The sequence below is a fragment of the Melospiza melodia genome, chromosome 18, assembly GCF_035770615.1.
Source record: "Melospiza melodia melodia isolate bMelMel2 chromosome 18, bMelMel2.pri, whole genome shotgun sequence".
Classification (NCBI taxonomy): Eukaryota; Metazoa; Chordata; class Aves; order Passeriformes; family Passerellidae; genus Melospiza; species Melospiza melodia.
The window spans coordinates 13662018-13678940 of NC_086211.1; the positions used below are offsets into that span (position 1 = coordinate 13662018).

The 16923-nt window shown below is 60.7% G+C and overlaps 3 protein-coding genes across 5 annotated transcripts in view; 1 reads left to right on the plus strand and 2 right to left on the minus strand.

The window, feature by feature from the left end:
* AXIN1 (axin 1) overlaps positions 1–6998 on the plus strand; it is a 77890-nt gene extending 70892 nt beyond the window's left edge. For 2 of the 3 annotated variants that reach the window (XM_063171191.1, XM_063171190.1), the window contains exons 8-10: positions 380–625; positions 5640–5810; positions 6547–6998. In XM_063171191.1, the coding sequence (XP_063027261.1) occupies positions 380–625; positions 5640–5810; positions 6547–6673 (544 nt within the window). In that variant the 3' untranslated portion in view covers positions 6674–6998. The remainder of the gene's footprint in view (positions 1–379; positions 626–5639; positions 5811–6546) is intronic. The other variant, XM_063171192.1, reaches the window with a different exon arrangement.
* A 1772-nt stretch (positions 6999–8770) lies between these two features.
* Positions 8771–12552, minus strand: PDIA2 (protein disulfide isomerase family A member 2). Its single transcript, XM_063171194.1, has 11 exons — positions 11799–12552; positions 11204–11410; positions 10774–10907; positions 10560–10697; positions 10370–10486; positions 10166–10291; positions 9893–10087; positions 9450–9570; positions 9163–9344; positions 9000–9083; positions 8771–8895 (listed from the first exon to the last, which is right to left on the minus strand). The coding sequence occupies exons 1-11, from the start codon at positions 12031–12033 to the stop codon at positions 8815–8817; spliced, it is 1620 nt and encodes a 539-aa protein (XP_063027264.1). The 5' UTR covers positions 12034–12552; the 3' UTR covers positions 8771–8814.
* Positions 12553–12573: 21 nt separating this feature from the next.
* Positions 12574–16121, minus strand: ARHGDIG (Rho GDP dissociation inhibitor gamma). The gene is made up of 6 exons (XM_063171193.1): positions 16012–16121; positions 14656–14835; positions 13659–13742; positions 13493–13569; positions 12893–12956; positions 12574–12802 (listed from the first exon to the last, which is right to left on the minus strand). The coding sequence occupies exons 1-6, from the start codon at positions 16082–16084 to the stop codon at positions 12603–12605; spliced, it is 678 nt and encodes a 225-aa protein (XP_063027263.1). The 5' UTR covers positions 16085–16121; the 3' UTR covers positions 12574–12602.
* Between the last annotated feature and the right edge of the window lie 802 nt (positions 16122–16923).

Here is a 16923-nt window from a genome sequence, read left to right on the forward strand (position 1 = left end):
GCCAAGGCAGGAGGTTGCAGCCCAAGGGGAATCTTGGAAATTGCAGCTGTGGTTCCGAGGTGGATAACATGGCACATGGTAGGCAGGGGAGGGCATCCTGTGGGAGAATGCCACAAAAGATGGAGCTGCCTTTTCCTGAGTTCATTTTATGTATGGGATTGATGGGAGCCCTCACATTTATCTGTGGGGTTTGTTTCAGGGTTGGTCTCAGGACTTGCTCAAAATCTCCTTTAGATTTTTGGTGTCGCACCCTTGAACGCAGTGCTGTGGAGAGCTTCCCAGTGGTGCCTGTATCCAGCAGCAGATCCATCTGGGAGTGTCTGTGTGTCTGTGCAGAGCATGTGAGTGCTCCATGTGAACCCTTGGTGTTTGTGTGCAGCTCTTCAGGTGCTAAGAAGCAGCTGGCCCACGAGCTGGTGCGGCCCCTGTCCATCGAGCGGCCGGTGACCGTGCACCCCTGGGTCAGCGCCCAGCTCCGCAACGTCGTCCAGCCCTCCCACCCCTTCATCCAGGACCCCACCATGCCACCCAACCCGGCCCCCAACCCTCTCACCCAGCTGGAGGAAGCTCGCAGGAGGTTGGAAGAGGAGGAGAAAAGGGCTGGAAAGCTCCCCCTTAAGCAAAGGTAGGGTGATACAGTGTGATTCTGGGTGGGAGGGCTGGGAGAGACTGCTCTGAGGGATGGCCATGGCCTCTGCTCTGGTCTCCAGCATGCAGAGAGGTCAGAGAAGCCTTCCTCTGTCCTTCTGACGTGGTGCCAATGGCAAAGCCCACCTTGAGGCCATGGGCTTGTGATCTGTGGCTGGATGGGAAGGGGCTGGCAGGGGGAGCACATCTAGAAGGGGCATGGCTGGGACAGCTCTCTGCCCTGGTGCTCGCTGGCTCTCCACTCATTCACAGTCACACAATGACTTCAGAGCTTGCTGCAGGAGCAGAATTCATCAGGATGCAGCAGAATTAAGTGCAGAAGACAAATCTGTCTGTGTTCTTTATCTCCATCTCACACAAACTTCCAGCAAAGACTGCTGGTGGCCTCTGGATGAGAGCTCTGTGCTCTGACTCTGCATGACCATATCCAAGTCACTGCATCTTCCTGTGACTCAGCTTAATGGCTATTGCAGAGCTCATTTCCCTGCTCTGTGTTATCTTTCAGGAGACATCATTTGCAAGGCACATGGAGCTCTCTGGTGAAAAGCGTTTTGGAAGTGCTAGATAATTACTGTTAACAGCTAAAAGCACTTTGTCCATTAAAAACCTTTCACAGCTCTCCAGCTGTCCTCTGAAAACTTGACACTTTGTGGTCTGACCGGTAGAAACACAAATGTAATTTTAAAAAGAAGCTCTTAATTGACAGGCTGCAGTTATTTTTGCTTGCAGTGACCACGTAGCAGATTTCTGTGTATTCATGTCAGAGCATTGATTGAAGGCCAGGTAATTAGAGGGCTTTCCCAAGCCAGGTTAAGCCAAGTTTATGTGATCTACCTTTGGCGTGTGTAATTGGATGGGGTTTATTAGTAGAGTCATTTATAGTTGTACTAAATTCATGCACCTTCCCCAGAAATGCCTGTCCACACTTTGAAAAGAGCAGCCTGAGCTATGCAATTAATATTTTGACACTAATTTGGCCTGTGTTATAGGAGTGGCTTACAGAGGGAGCCCATGGTGTGTGGTAAATGCCAGGCATGCCTGCAGCAGGATGGGCTGAGCAGTCCCAGTGCTGGGCTGCTCTACTTCCACTGCCTCTCCATGAGGTCTGGCTCTTCTCCCAGTGATGCACTGATCCCCCAGCCCTGCCCCAGGCCTGGAAAACCAGAGTGACATTCACCAGTGGGAAGCTGCTTATGAAAAGTAAATGTGTCTGTGTCCAGTAGCAGGCAAAAATGGATACAGTGGTCCCCAGGGAGCCAAAGATTTCTGGATGTTGAAATCTCTGAGTTGGATTTTGGTAGGATTGGCTGCTGCAGCTGCAGCACACCTGAGCTTTTTAGAAAGCTCCTGCTCTGGTTAGCCCAGGAGCCCACCTTGAAATAGATCCCACAGCTCAGTGAGAACAAAGTTGAAGCTCCCATGAAAACACCATTTATTCCAGTCAGGAGCTTTGGAGAGCTCTGGGAAATTGGAGCCAGTGTCCCAGGTTTGTCAATAGCCTTGGGGAAGCACAGAGAGGTGGAGGTGAGCCCAGAGGTGTCCTTGAGGCTCCAGCTGAGCTGGCTGTGGGTGGAGAGCACGCTGTGCCAGACTGGCCTTGCCAGCACGGTTCTCCAGCTCTGCAGCAACTCCCCTGTGGCACAGCCCTCCCAGCAGTGGCCTTGCCCCCCAAACTGCCCCTGCCAGCAGCCCTGCCCCACTGAAAATCACTGAGGCACCTGCAGTGACTGTGCTGGGATTGGAAATACCCTTCCAGAAAAAGCATTTCTCTCCCTATTTCACCCTGATCTCTGAGATAGCAACCTGGCTGCTGCTGGCAAGCCATTCAGGATTGACCATCCAGTGCTAATGACCTGCAGATCCAGCAGCACACCAGGGCCCAGCATTGGTGTCCCAGTGACCAGCAGGTTTTCCTTTCCATGGGCAGACAGGTTTTGAGCCATTTCCTGTAGCTCAGACTCTCATTTCACAGCTGGATTGTAGTAATTAATACCAGCTCCTCACAGAAAGGATTTTTTTGCAAGGAGGGAGAACACTTAGCATGAATTGGAATTAATTGTGTTGGCCCAGGATTGGAAGAGGAGCAGAACTGGTGGTTGGTAACATCTGCTGGGTGCATTTTGGGCTTTCCAGAGCTCTCCAGCCCCAGGGTTGAGTTGGAGCCAGCTGAACACCTTTGCATCACAGCAAGCTTGGATTGGTGCTGCAAACCAGACCAGACAGGGTTCCCTGTCCCAGCCCTGGTGGGATGCACAGCTTGGGTCAGGACTGGGATGCAGATGCAGTGAGGGGGATGAGTGCTGCTGTTTCCCTGCTGGATGGTATTTTGTGCTTGTGACAAACACAGCAGTGGGAGGTGATCTCAGAAGGGGCAGGGTGTGGTACCTGGCAGTGTTTCTGGGTCACACTGACACCCAGGAGATGGGTGCAGGTGGCAGATTTAATGAGGCAGGGCTCAGAGTCGCTCTGATGGCCTTTATGTGCAAGCCAAAGTCTCAGGAGATCTCTTGGCAATGACGAAAGTGGAGACAGTTGTGTTGTTTCATTCTCCTTAGGGGAGCTCTTGGAAAATTACATTGTCAGTGGATGTACAATGTAATCACTGTGTCAGTGATTCCATATTCATCAGCTCTGCTTCAGCCTGCCGCAGCTCCATGGCTGCAGTTTGGGGTGTGTGTGAGTTCTGCTGATGGAATTAAAGCAACAGGAAAATCATCTTTTGGTACATCAGTGATAAAAGGAACACTGGGGAAATGTGGGCCCTGTCTGGGAGGAAATGGGAGAGCTGCTTACCTGGGGCCTGCAAAAGGCTGAGCTACTCAATGGCTTTGAGTGCTCCAACCACAGCACCTGAGGCACAGACAAAGGCAGGGACTGGGAGAGAAAAGTGCCACCCACAGTAGGAGAGGATGAGGTTTGAGACCATCTAAAGAACCTGAAGGTGCACAAGTCCGTGGGACCTGATGAAATCCACCCACAGGGCCTGAGGGCACTGGTGGATGAAGTGTCTGAGCCACTGTCCATCATATTTGAGAAGTCATGGCAGTCTGGACAAGTTTCCACTGAGTGTGTCCCATTTTCAAAAAGGGGAAAAAGGACGGCTGGTCAGTGTCCCTTCTTTGTCTGTCAGGATCATGTTTGGGCATTGCTTCAGCATCATTTTCAAGGCACATCTCACTGGAGTCAGGCTGAGTACGTTCAGGAATGGCCTCCCAGGTGTGAAGTGCCCAGCAGGAGGAAGGACAATTCCAGCCACTGGCACAGTCCCCTCTTGCTTCTGGGAGAGCTCAGGGATGTTCTGTCCTCTCCATCTCCCCAGGCCAAGGAGAGCAGCAGCCCTGAGGAAGCAGCTCTGCTCCTGCTCCAGGCTCATCACCTTGTCCCCATGTCCCCAGGCACACAGCAGCCCTCTCTAAGTCATGGCTTGTCTCTACCAGGATTAAGAGAAGCTTACGGACTTTGAGGTTTTCCAAACCCCTTCAATTAACTTCTGGCTCACAGGATTCACTGAATTTGCCTGAATTTATGACCCATTTTCCCTTTAAATGGCTTATATTTTTTTTTTCCAAGGATGACTCAATTCCTTAATGTTTTTCTAGCTAAAGGGCATCCTGTATTTTGATACAGGGATGGGAGAGGCTCGGGGAGCTCTGCTGGCACCAGGAGCAGACCCTTCCCTCTCAGGGTGCTGCATCTTCCCCACAGCTCTCCCAGGCAGAGCAGGCACCCGGAAGATTGTTCAGCTGAACTTTAGACCTCTCATGCCTGTAGGAAGAGGAGGAAAGGCTGTGTCTGGTGCTGGTTTGCAGTGCCAGTGTTTATGTGGGCACACCATGAAAAGGTGCTCTGCCCGCCAGCCACTGTTTAAAGGTTAAGGTCAGAGTCATTTCCAAAACTGCGATTACCTCATGTGCTTGGCAGATTCTATGGTTTTTACAGCAACTTTCCAGTCATGTATATACAAAATCATCTTTTTTTATCCAGTGTGCTTTTAAAATATTTTTTTTTAAAGCTGCCAAATGTGTTTTATGTGACTTTGAAAGGGAAGGCTGCCTCTGGCTCAGACCACGCATGCCAAGGTACCAATTTGTGTAGGCTGCTCCAATGTTTGTGCAGCGTTTTCAGCACCCCAGATGAAAGGCTCTGAGAAGGGCAAAGTACCCTGAGCTGAATTATTGTTGCTTTTGTCTGTCTCTGAAAATGGGGTGAGGGCTGGGCTGACAGTTTCAGTCTAGTGATGGCACCACAAAGCTGAACCTGGTGTGTGGGCTGGAAGCAAAGACCAGACCAGCATTTTGAGAGCTGGGAAAACAAAGGAGGTGCAAAGTCACTGAGGTTTTGGGGATGGCAGCTGCCTCGGCACCCTGCATGGACAGGGCAGGCAGCAGAGTCTCCAGGACATGCCATGCTGGGAGCTCCATCCCCTCCGACCTCCAGGTACTCTGGGAGAGGTGCTGTGGGCAGCTGTGTGGTGCAGGAACATCCTGCCTGCAGATGTGGGCCACTGGAAAGCCCTGCTGGGCTGTTGTGGTCATGGTGACAATAATTCCAAGCAGTCTGGGCACTGTCTGCATGCTCATGTCCTGTGTGCTGGTGGGCACCAGGAGCATGGTGAGATGGTGATGGAGATGATGGTGACCTGGCTCTGCTGCCTTGGCCTGGGCTGCTGTGCCAGTGACTCCCCAAACCATGCTGTGAGGAGGGCTGTACCCTCTCAAAGCCTGGAGACAGCAGAAGGGGGCTGAGTTAGAGCCTGCACCCTCCTTGTAGCTGTGTCCTGGCCTCGTTCAGCCTTTCCAAGTGCTCCTTGACCAGTCTGGGTGTGTATCTGCATGCCCAAAGAGCTGCCGGTGGGAGCAGGCACTGCTCAGGGACTGCCCTGCATTCCTGACCTGCTCCTTCACCCAGCAGCCCCGAGCCGTGCCAGGTGCCCAGCAGGGTGGCTGTGAGCCCCTGGCTGGCCCTGAGCAGGTCCCTGTGTGTGTTCCCAGCAGGTTGAAGCCCCAGAAGAGGCCGGGCAGCGGCGCGGCGCAGCCCTGCGAGAACATCGTGGTGGCCTATTACTTCTGTGGGGAGCCCATCCCCTACCGCACGCTGGTCAAGGGCCGCGTGGTCACCCTGGGACAGTTCAAGGAGCTGCTGACCAAGAAAGGGAACTACAGGTAAGGGCTGCTCCCAGCCTGCCAGCAGCTGTTGGTGACCCCTGGCAGATGCCACAGCCAGGACACAGCGGAGTTGTCCCCACAGAGGGGAGGGTGGATCAGGAGGGCTTCCTCAGGGCGTGCTGTGCTGGGGATGTGGCTGGTGAGCAGGGGAGAGGGAGGTTGGGTTTTGTAGCAGAAATGTCCTGCATCATGGTTTGCACCTACAGCAGGAGCTGCTGAGCTGCCCTGCGGGTTCCTGGGCAGGTGCAGTCAATGCTCAGTGATGCTCTGGGGACCCTCTAAATTCAGAGGTGGTTTTGCTCCTCTCAAAGTTCCCTTTGGTGAGGACAGGGAGGTTGGATCCTGCCAGGGTCCTAAAGCCATCAGATGTGGGGTGTGAAGCTCTCCAAGTTCCTGCTTCCAATAGAAGCTGCCATGGGAAAGCCTGCCTAGAAATGCTCCACCAACACAGATGCCTCGTCCACTGCTTTTGGGAGAGCTGTGAATGGACTTGGATTCAGGGCTGGAGCTCCTGACCGTGCTAACATGGATCCTGACCACTTTCTGTGGTCACTGTTGAGGGCAGGGCAGGAGTGTGGCCTCAGTGCCCTCCATGTCTGGGGCAGTATCTTCCTGTGCTCCACGAGCTCAGAGCCATGGAAGGGCTGCACCCAGGTTTGGGGATCATGGTGCCCTATGACCATTCATCTGCATTTTTTTCCCTCTCCCCCTTCCCCATTTCTGTTTTTTTCAGGTATTACTTTAAGAAAGTGAGCGACGAGTTCGACTGTGGTGTGGTCTTCGAGGAGGTGCGGGAGGATGACACCATCCTGCCCATCTTTGAAGAGAAGATCATTGGGAAGGTGGAGAAGATTGATTAGGCTCCAGGGCGGTGAGGACAGGACTGTGAAGGACTCTGGGACCGGAGGAGAAGGCCTGGGGCAGAGCTGCCACCACGGGCACCAGGCGAGCCCAGGGCAGAGGGCGGCAGCTCTGCCTTCAGCACGGATCTGGGCAAGCTCCAGGATGGCAGTGGATGCCCTTCCACCCCACAAACCTGCCAGTGGGAGCCTGGGCTCCCTCTCCATACCGAATATAAGTGTAATGTAGCATTGTACAGTGCATTAGAAAGTGTAATATGACCTTGTTTACTAAAGCTGCATATTTTTGATATATTGTAATAAAAGGAAAATATTTCCAATGTCACAGTGCTCTTATGTAAATGTAAAACATACAGGTACTGCAGAACTCACCCAAAGTGTACAGCCACCCATCAGACTCGGCTGCTCCATGCTTTCCTGGCACCCTGCCCTGCTCTCCCAGCATGGATGGCTCTGGAGCACCACGGGGTAGAGCTGCCCTCACCCCACCGGCTTGGAAGGGGTGACCCCACTCCAAAGGGGCTGTGAAGATCATTGAGCCACTTGGAAGGAGTCACCTGTGGCCCCCTCGGCAGGCTCAGCTGCTGGACGTGGTAGGATGGGTCTTGTTTTCTCCTCCTGAGCTTCCTTGCAGCCGAGTAAATCCCCAGGGGATAGAAGGGTCAGTGCCTGTTGGGGGCTTCCACAGGGCAAGGAGCAGCTCAGAGCCAGGGTGGCAGGCTGGGTGCTGGCATCCCACAGCTTGCACACTCCTGTGCGTCCCCTGTGTCCCCATGGAGAAGGGATTGCTTCCCAGGAGGGTGCTGCAGTTCTGATTCCTCTGTGCCTGGTGCAGACATGCCCCTGGGTCCAAGCTCTGGCTTTAGGCAGGGCTCTCTTTAGGAGAGCCATAATGGGGAAGGCAAAATACATCTCTTTATGAGCCTGCATCTTTTGTCAGCTTGTGTGTGCCAGGGGAGGCAGCAGGAGGGCACTGCACCAGGGGGGTGGTTGATGCCAGTTTCCAGCCCTGGGAAGCCTCCTGGGGTTACTCAGCTGCAAGGAAGCTGAGGCTGTGCTGGTGCTCCCCCATCCTGTCCTCGCCCAGCCCAAGCCCTGCTCTGTGCCAGCTCCTTTAGGGAGCCCTTGCCCACCCACCCAGGGGTTGCCCCAAAGCCCGGGGGCCCAGGGTGGCACTGCCCTGCTCAGAGCCCAGCCCCAGCAGTGTGGCACTGCCAGGAGCCCAGGGCACCGTGCCAGGATGGGCTGTGCCTGTTGTACACCTCACCGAGTGCCTTTAAACACGGGCTGGACTTGCCTAAAGCACTGGGTGAAGTCCAGCAAAATCTGCAAATGTTTTCAGCCCGGGAACTGTCGCGAGGGGTTTGGCTCCGTTTTTTGAGGTTCTGATGGTGGTGTGTCTGGTGAGGGTGTTGGCGTGCCCGGGATTTCCGTCCCCCCCTTTTTTTTGGGGGGTCCCTGTAAATATGTACAGTGGCCGTGCAGCCCCAGCATTTCCTCTGCATTCTCATGTGCTGACTTGTACAATGATCTTTTCAAAGGTACTTGGATAAAATGAAATAAAACCCCACATCCCACTGCCTGCTGCTTTTTTTCCTTCCCTGTGGAGCAGGCCCAGGCCCTCAGCAGCCTCTGGGATAGACGGAGGATGGGGCAGGATTGGTGAAGGGCACAGGGTGGGACTGGGGCTGCTCTGAGCTCCCTGGAGGGGTGGCTGAGCACATCCTGGCCCAACAGCACCAGCATGTTGCCCCTGAAGGAATGGCTCAGCAGAGAGGGGACAGTGCTGGAGTTGCCAGAGGCTGCAAGCCAGGCTTACATGCCAGTAGAACCCCATGTTGCCTGCCTTGGCTGTGACAGCAGCTCCTGGGGATTGCCTGGGTCTGGTGTGTCGTGAAGGAGAGACCCCAGCTGGTCCCCCATCGCCTGAACCCCACCATTGCAGCACGGAGAGCTCCTTGGCCACCTGGTGCCATTGCAGGGTTGCCAGGATCAGTGCAATGGCACAGCTGCCCCAGGAGGACACAGGCCCTGCTGTGTGCCCAGGACAGGTGGCTGCTCCCAGCACATAGACACAGACACAGAGCAGAGCCCACATTGTTTCCAGGTGGTTTATAGCACATGCCTGAGTGGGACAGGGCTCACAGCTCATCCCGGGATCCGTCCGTCCGCGGCGCACTCGGGTCCCCCTTGCCCGTGCCGTTCCCAGGGGCCTTGGTCACCTGGAGAAGGTGGCAGTGAGGCATGGAGGGACACACACTCCCTGCCTGACCCTGTCCCTGTCCCATCCTGCAGGATCCATCCCCCAGCCCCTGACCTCACTCACCGGAGGCTCCTCAGGCAGTGTCCCCCCGTTTTCCAGGAACTTGGAGAAGGTCTCCACATCTCGGCTGCTCTTATACTCAATCATCTGGAGCCATGGGAGCAGAGGGTGCTCAGGGTGCCACCGTCCCCCGGGTGCTGGTGGCCCCACCGGTGCCCACACGTACCTTCCTGCCCGGCCCTGCAGGGAAGTAGTGCAGGGTGGGGTAGCCGTGGATGGTGATGTTCTCCAGCTCGTTGGCTGTGGAGTCCATCTTGGCGATGACGATGTCCTCGCGGTCCTTGTAGCGCTCGGCCAGCTCCTCCCAGGCGGCCTCCATGGCCTGGCAGTGGGGGCACCACGGTGCATCTGTGGGGTGGGGACACTGAGCAGGGGGCTGGGACAGGGCTGGGGCTGTCCTGGAGGGGCTGAGCCCCATGGCAGAGCTCAGGGAGGGATGTGGGTGGCACTTACAGAACTTGACAAAGACGTTCTTGGTCTCATCGAAAGCCACCTGCTCGAAGGTCTTCCCCACCAGGACTTTAACAGGCCGTGTGTCCCAGTCCTCAGGGGGCTCTGCACTCAGCAGGTGAGGCTGTGGGGACAGTCAGGACAGCCACAGCCTGGGCTGAGCAGTGCCAGAGGCCCCTGGGGCACAGTGCAGGCTGGAGTGTGTTCCTGTGCTGCCTTTTGGACCACATCTTCCCCTCTGCTGCCATCCCAGCTCTGTGTGTCTCCACGGCAGCAGTCTCCTGCCCCCTTGCCCATAACAAACCCCCAGATCCTCAAGCCTGGCAGCAGGAGCATCAGCAAACAGGTCCCTGCTGTTCACCACACAACCATCCATCATCCTTGGGCTCCTGAGCCAACAGCCCATCTCTCCCCACAGGGAGAGCCCATCGTACTGCAGGGCTCACCTTGATCTTGCCATCCAGCACGCCCTGGATGAAGGTGCGGATGGCCGACTCCGAGAAGTTGTCCTGCTCCATCTGGTACTTGCGGTTGTTCTTCATCCTCACCAGGCGCAGGGTGGGGGCGTCCGCAGCGGTCATGCCAAAGAAGGACAGGACATTGGCGCCGTGCCCGGTTACATCCACCACCACAAAGAGCACCTGGGCAGGGAATGGGGGACACTGAGCCTGGGGAGTCCCAGAGCCACCCTCCGTGTCCCTTCCATGGGGCCACCTCACCTCACCCCTGAAGCCACCGGCAGCTGCCCTGAAGCCGTCCTGCAGCGACAGCTGCTCCGGTGAGGACTTGTTGAGGAAGAGCAGCATGTGATGGGGGATCTTGGCACTGAAGATCTGGTTGGAGGTCTGGGGAGGAGGAGGACAATGAGGGCAGGGCAGCCGTGGCTGTCAGGGGACAGTGGCAGGGCTGGGGACGGGCTGTACCTCGTTGGTGAACTCCATCACCAGCTGCAGGCTGTGGACGCGGAGCAGCCGCGTGAGCTCGGCCGTGTCCAGCCCCCGTGCCGGGTCCACAGGGAAGTTTGTCTGTCTCTCATCAAACTGCCAGGGCAGGGGCCTGTGAGGGCTGAGGGGAGGGCAGGATGGTCCCACTACTCCCCTGCCACTCCCTCACCTTCTTGAACAGGCAGACGGTGTCAGCTGACAGCCCGTAGGCCTGGAAGAGCTCAGCTGCCTCTGCCACGCCGAACGTCAGGTCCACCATCTCTGCAGCCACCTCGAAGAACGCCTGGGCTGCCTCACCCTCCAGGTCCTGCACAGCCACCCGTGAGTGCCACAGCCACAGCCAGGCCATGGCCGTGATCCAGCCCCAGCCAGCCCCAGCCCACCTTGAAGAAGCCGATGGCCACCAGGTCCCGGGAGTTGATGAAGGCTGCGGTGGTGTCGGTGTCCTGCAGCAGCGTGGCGCTGGGGCCCGCCCGGCGCTGCATCCAGAGCACGATGCCCCGGCTGTCCCTGCGGCCTGGCACACAGATGTCACCTCACACCCCTCTCCAGGCTGCCACCCCTCCCTGTGCCGCCAGCCTCAGCCACCCGCCACAGCACCGTGGCACTGCCCACCATCGCCACCTCAGACATCACGCTGTCACCTGTCCGTTATCACCACCAGGACATGGCCACCCCTCTCACCATCACCACCCTGTGACACCCACAAGGACAGTGCCACCATCGACCATCAGCCTCTGCCACCCACCCCAGGCCCATGGCAGTGTCCCCCTCGATGGCTGCCAGGGACACTGTGTGGAGCCTCAGCCCTACCGGTGTATTCCAGGGGGTGGGTGCGGTTGCCATCACGGAAGAGCTTGAGCGTGGGGTAGGAGGTGATGCCAAACTCAGTGGCCAGGGCTGTCTGTGCCGTGGCATCCACCTTGCCCAGCCGGGCTGGGCTGGACTCGTTCCTCAGCTCGGTGGCTGCCTGGGCAAAGGCAGGAGCCAGCTGCTGGCAGTGCCCACACCACGGCGCGTCTGTGGGCAGGGGACAGCATTGATAACGGGGACAGGTGTGGGGACAGCCCAATGGCTGTGTGAGCCCACTGGGCCCCAGCCTGTGCCCCTGTCCCACACCCACACCATGTTTTGTGTCCCATGCCCATGCTAAGCACCCTCACCCATGCTCTGCCTGTGTCCCTGCTCCGCGTGTCTGTCCCCATCCCATGCCCTGTCACATGGCCTGTGCCCTTGTCCCTCTGTCCCACAGCCTTGCCCCTGCCCACCCCACCTCCTGCGTCTGTACCCTGCTGTACCTGTGTCCATGTCCATGTTCTGCCCACACTCAGCCAGGCCGATCCCCCTGCCCACATTCCCTGCCCCACTCCTGCCCTGCCCACAGCCCTGCCCGCCCTGGGGCACTCACAGAACTCCACCAGCAGCAGCTGGTGCTCACTCAGGGCACGGGCAAAGTTGTGCTCATGGAGCACCAGGACATTGTCCTCCTCCTTGATCTCATCTGAGAGCACTTCATCCTCTTTCTTCTCCTTTTCCTCCTCTTCTATCACCTCTTCATCCTCATCCTCGCCCCCCAAAGCCGGGCCCAGCCAGGCCAGCGACAGCACCAGCAGCCAAACCAGCCGGGACCCGCAGCCGCGCATGGTGCCGGCGCTGGAGATGTTGTCCAGGGAGGAGGACGCAGATAAGGGACCTGGGGGCGGGTTGTGCCTGTCCCCTGGGGCTCGTGGCCCTCCGCTACTGGCTGCCCGGCCCGGCCGATAAGGCAGCGGGACCAGGTGGCGTTTTCCAGAGCTCGTCCCCGCCAGGGAGACCTGGCCCGGCCAGCGGGATGGGGACAAGGAGCAGGGCACAGGGAGCAGGGGACAGGCATAGGCGGTGGGGACACAGAGACACCAGTAAGAGACCAGTCTGTAGGGTTTAATGGCGATGGAAGAGCACAGCCTGCGAGCGGGCGGGTACCGGGCACGGCACCGCCACGGCACGGTCACAGCCCCGGCCCCGGCGATGGGCACGCCGTGAAGACCAGGCGGGCGTCGAGGTTTAAAAAAAAAGAGCAATTAAAAATAACTTTGGTTGCGAAGACCACGACCACGGGCTCTCACTCGCTAAGGGACACCCCCGAACCCCTGACGCGACCGGGGCGAGCGCGGCGGCGCCGGGACGGCGGCCCCGGGGCCCCGAGCGCGGGGGGAGCGGCTGCGGGGCGGGCTCAGTCCTCCCAAGCCTTCTTTATGCACAGGCCCCACTCCCAGCTCAGGTGCTCGGCCTTGTCGTCGTCGGTGACGAGCGAGCGGACGCGGTAGGAGCCCCGCGCCAGCCACCCCCGCGGCGCCTCCTCCGCCGGCGTCACCACCTCGTACTCCTCGGCCCGCGGCGCGTAGCTGCCCACCATGAACACGTCGCGGTCCACTGGGCCGGGAGGGGACAGAGGGACGGGTGAGCGGGGCCGGGGTGCCCTGGGGGTCCCCAGCCCCCGCCCCAGCCCCCAGCCCCACTCACCGGGCCGGCCCCGGCGGTAGGTGAGGTGCAGGCAGCGCAGCCCGCAGACGATCTCCCTGTTCACCTGCGGGCACAAGGCAGCGGGGACTTGGGGACTGTGCCCACGGCATAGGGACCCCTGGAATCCTGACATCCACGGTTTCCAGGATGTCAGGATTCAGCAGCATCAAAGGTGGCAGGGACTCCAGGCTGGCGGGTAACTCCAGGAGGGGCAGGGACTCAGAGATGGCAGGGATCCCCTCAGGAGGGGCAGGGACCTCTAGGAAACCCTTGGATAGGCAGCCCTGCTGGGATCTCTGGGAGAAGCGAGGATTCTGGGGTGGCAGGAACCATGGGGTGGCAGGAACCGTGGGGACAACAAGGATCCACAAGGTGGCAGTGACCCAGGAGGGAACTCAGGGTGGGCAGAGACCCCCAGAGGGGCACGGACCCCAAGGGTAAAGGGTGGAAGAGGATGTGCCAAGGCAGAGACCCTGGGACAAGCAGGGACCCATGGGTGGCAGGAGGGACACTGTGGGGCAGGGTCCCGGCGTAACAAGGACCCCTCAGGGTGGGGAACCCCTGGTGTGGGGGCAGCAGAGCACCTCGCACTCCCCTCACCTTGAAGGACACCTTCACTCTGTAGTCCACCCCTTCCTTCAGCACAAAGGCCCGGCCTCTCAGCTCCTCCAGGTCTCCTGCACAGGCAGATGGACCATCAGCCCAGCACCCCTTCTTCCTCCTCCCCCTTCTCCTCCTCCTCCCCCCCAGGTGTCCCCAGGCTCACCTGTCAGGTCCATGGTGATGGGCCCTGGCGCCTGCTCGCACATCAGTGTCAGCTTCGTCACCTGCACGTTGGGCACGCTGGCATCTGGGGACAAGCAGCAGGGCCCAGCCCTTACCCACCATGGCCAGCCCCACCATCACCTCCATCCCAGAGAGCCAAGGGGCTGCTCACGGCTGTGTGGGAAGGGCCACAACGTCCGTGGTGGGGTGTTAAAGTGAGTGAGAGCCAGGCAGGGCACAGGAGAGCAGGTGAACCTCAGGTCACCCCACCACTGCCCTTTGGGGTAAGATCGCGTTTAAAGGACCCTGACATGAGTATTTCCCAGGGGATACCATTCCCTGGCTCGGGAGCAGAACAAGGGGGAGCAGAGGATGAGGATGCAGCACGTGCAGTCAATGAATGCACCCCTTGAGGTGGGCACTGGTCTCATTCACCCCTCAGCCCACCCTGCCCTGCCCCGGCTTTCACACACACCACGGTGCCCCCCATGCCCCCGCTGCTGTGCCAGCTCTCCCCCCGCAGTTTTCACCCTCCTGGATGAATTCCTGGGTGGACATGAATGGAGCTGGGCCCGTGGAGCTCCCCGGGCACCCCCAGCGCAGAGCAGCCCCGGCCCGGGGTGGGGACCCGTGGGGGCCATGGGGGCACGGTCTGGTCCCCCCGGCAGCGGTGCCACCCCGGTGCTCCACCCCCGCCCCCGCCGCTCGCTCCTCTCAGTCATCCCCATGAATTTCCCGGTTCCCCGTGGCCGTTCCTATGGAAACTGCGGCGGTGATCCCGTAACCACGGCAACTGCGGGGTCCCCGGGCCCCGGCGCTGCCGGCGGGGAATGCCGGGCTCTGTGCGCGGGTGGGGGGCACGGGCGGCACCCACGGGCGATTCCAGCCGGGATGCGCCCTCCCCGCCGGGGATGCCCCGCGGGGCGCTCCCTGCCCGAGCTCCCCGAGCCCGCTGGGGCCGCCGGGGTGCCCAAAGCCGCCCGCAGCCCCAGCCTTACCCACGGCAGCGGGGATGGCACCCAGCAGCGCCTGCTTGTACTTCCGCAGGCTCTCATCTCCCGGGTCCAGCTCCTGGATCTCCCGCAGGCTCTTCTTCTCCGGCGTCTTGTACGCCAGGGCCGCGTCGGCATCCTCCTCCTCCAGCGATAGCGTCACCCCCTCCTTGTCAGCCATGATGTCTGCGGGGCACAGGCGGTGGCAGCTCCGGGGACACCCCGGGGACCTCCCCTGCCCCCGGCACGGAGGCTCCGCTGGGCAGGGGGCGGCTGGGCTGTGACAGGGGAATCCCGCGGGGAGGCCAGGCCGGTGCCCTGCCGGAGCCGAGGCCAGGCTGGCGGGCTCGGTGTCCCCAAGGCCTGGTGGCACAGCTGAGAGCCGCGGTGTCGCCGCCGGCTGAATTCCGCACGGTCATGGAGCAGGGCGAGCTGGTGCCTGCGCCGCGGGCTCGCTCTGGGGGGCGCTTGGAGACCCCTCCAGCCCCCAGGGCCCCTTGGTGTCACCCGGAGAAATCCTTGTCACCGCCCCACGGTCCCTCCAGCCCCACTGGGCACCCTCCGGCCCCATCTCCCACCCCAAACCCAAACCAGCAGCGCCGCAGGGCAAAGAGGCATCGCTGGGATGGTGGCTCCGGTGGCTCTGGTGCTGCCAGACTGCTCGGGGGGCACAAGCGTGGCTGATGTCCCCACAGCCCCTGACTCTCCCTGCCCACTGCATCACCACCCCACTCCTGTGACTGCGAGCACTGAGCTCCCCAAAACCCCCGGAACTCCATCCCGGGGGACACGCTGGGAATACAGCACGGGGCAGAGAACACTGCCTGCTCAGCCCCGGGGCCGCAGGGCCAACACTCGGGGTCGGTCTGGCCAAGCTGTGGGTCCCGGGGCAGTGGCAGCGATGGGGACACAGGGCAGTGGCAGCGATGGGGACACAGCAGTGGCAGCGATGGGGACACAGGGCAGTGGCAGCGATGGGGACACAGCAGTGGCAGCGATGGGGACACAGGGCAGTGGCAGCGATGGGGACACAGCAGTGGCCCTGCTGCCCCTCTGGCCCCCCCGCGGCCCTGCCCCTCGGCTGTCACGGCAGCATGGGGGCACTCCCACCCCGGGACTCGGGGCTGCCCGCGGGTGGCAGGGCAGGGTGGCCTGGGCCAGGTGCCACAGGCAGCGAGGGGGACAGCGGGGATCTCCCCCGTGGGACGCTCCGGTTCCCCCGGGCCCGGGGTGCTGCTCTCTCACGGATGCACCGGGCCCCCGGGGGATGCTAACCGACTGGCGCTCGGAGCGATGCCCGCACTCCCTCCCTCCCTCCCGGGCAATGCCCCCCGGCGCTGCCCCCCGGCCGCCGCCGCTCACCTCGGTAGCACAGCGCCAGCCAGAGCAGCTCCAGCAGCTGCCCGCCGGCCTCGCACACGTCCAGGCCGAGCATGGCCGGGCCGTGCCGGGCCCGCCGCCCCCGGGGCCGGGCGGGGCGGCCGCTGGCGGGGCCCGGGGCGCGGCTCTGCCGGTGCCGGCGGCTCCTCCCGCCCGCTGCCGCCGCGCTCGGCGGTGCCGGCTGCTCCCGAGCGCTCCCCGCTGCGCTTCCCGGCGCTGCCCGGCGCGGCCCGGCGGGGCGGCGGCGGCTCCCGCAGACGCGGCGGCTCCGCTGCCCGCCCCCGCCCGCCCCCGCCCCTCGGCGGCTCCAGCCCCGCCGCTCGTGGGCGGCGAGACTGCAGTGAGCTCATCGCCGGGCGCGCCCGCCCCGCGCTGCCCGCACCCCGCGAGCCTCCTGGTGTACCCTCAGTGCACTGCGTGTCTCCAGAGCATCCTCTGGGTACCCTCAGGGCACTGCCTGCATCCCAGAGCATCCTCTGGGTACCTTCAGTGCACTGCGTGCCTCCCAGAGCATCCTCTCTGTACCCTCAGGGCACTGCGTGCCTCCCAGAGCATCCTCTGGGTACCTTCAGTGCACTGCCTGCATCTCTCGAGCATCCTCTGGGTACCCTCAGTGCACTGCGTGCCTCCCAGAGCATCCTCTGGGTACCTTCAGGGCACTGCCTGCATCCAGAGCATCCTCTGGGTACCCTCGGTGCACTGCCTGCATCCCAGAGCATCCTCTGGGTACCCTCGGTGCACTGCCTGCATCTCTCGAGCATCCTCTGGGTACCTTCACTGCACTGCGTGCCTCCCAGAGCATCCTCTGGGTACCCTCAGTGCACTGCCTGCATCCAAGGAGCCTCCTGCCTGTTATCTCAGGGCACTGCCCGCATCCCCGAGCATCCTCTGGGT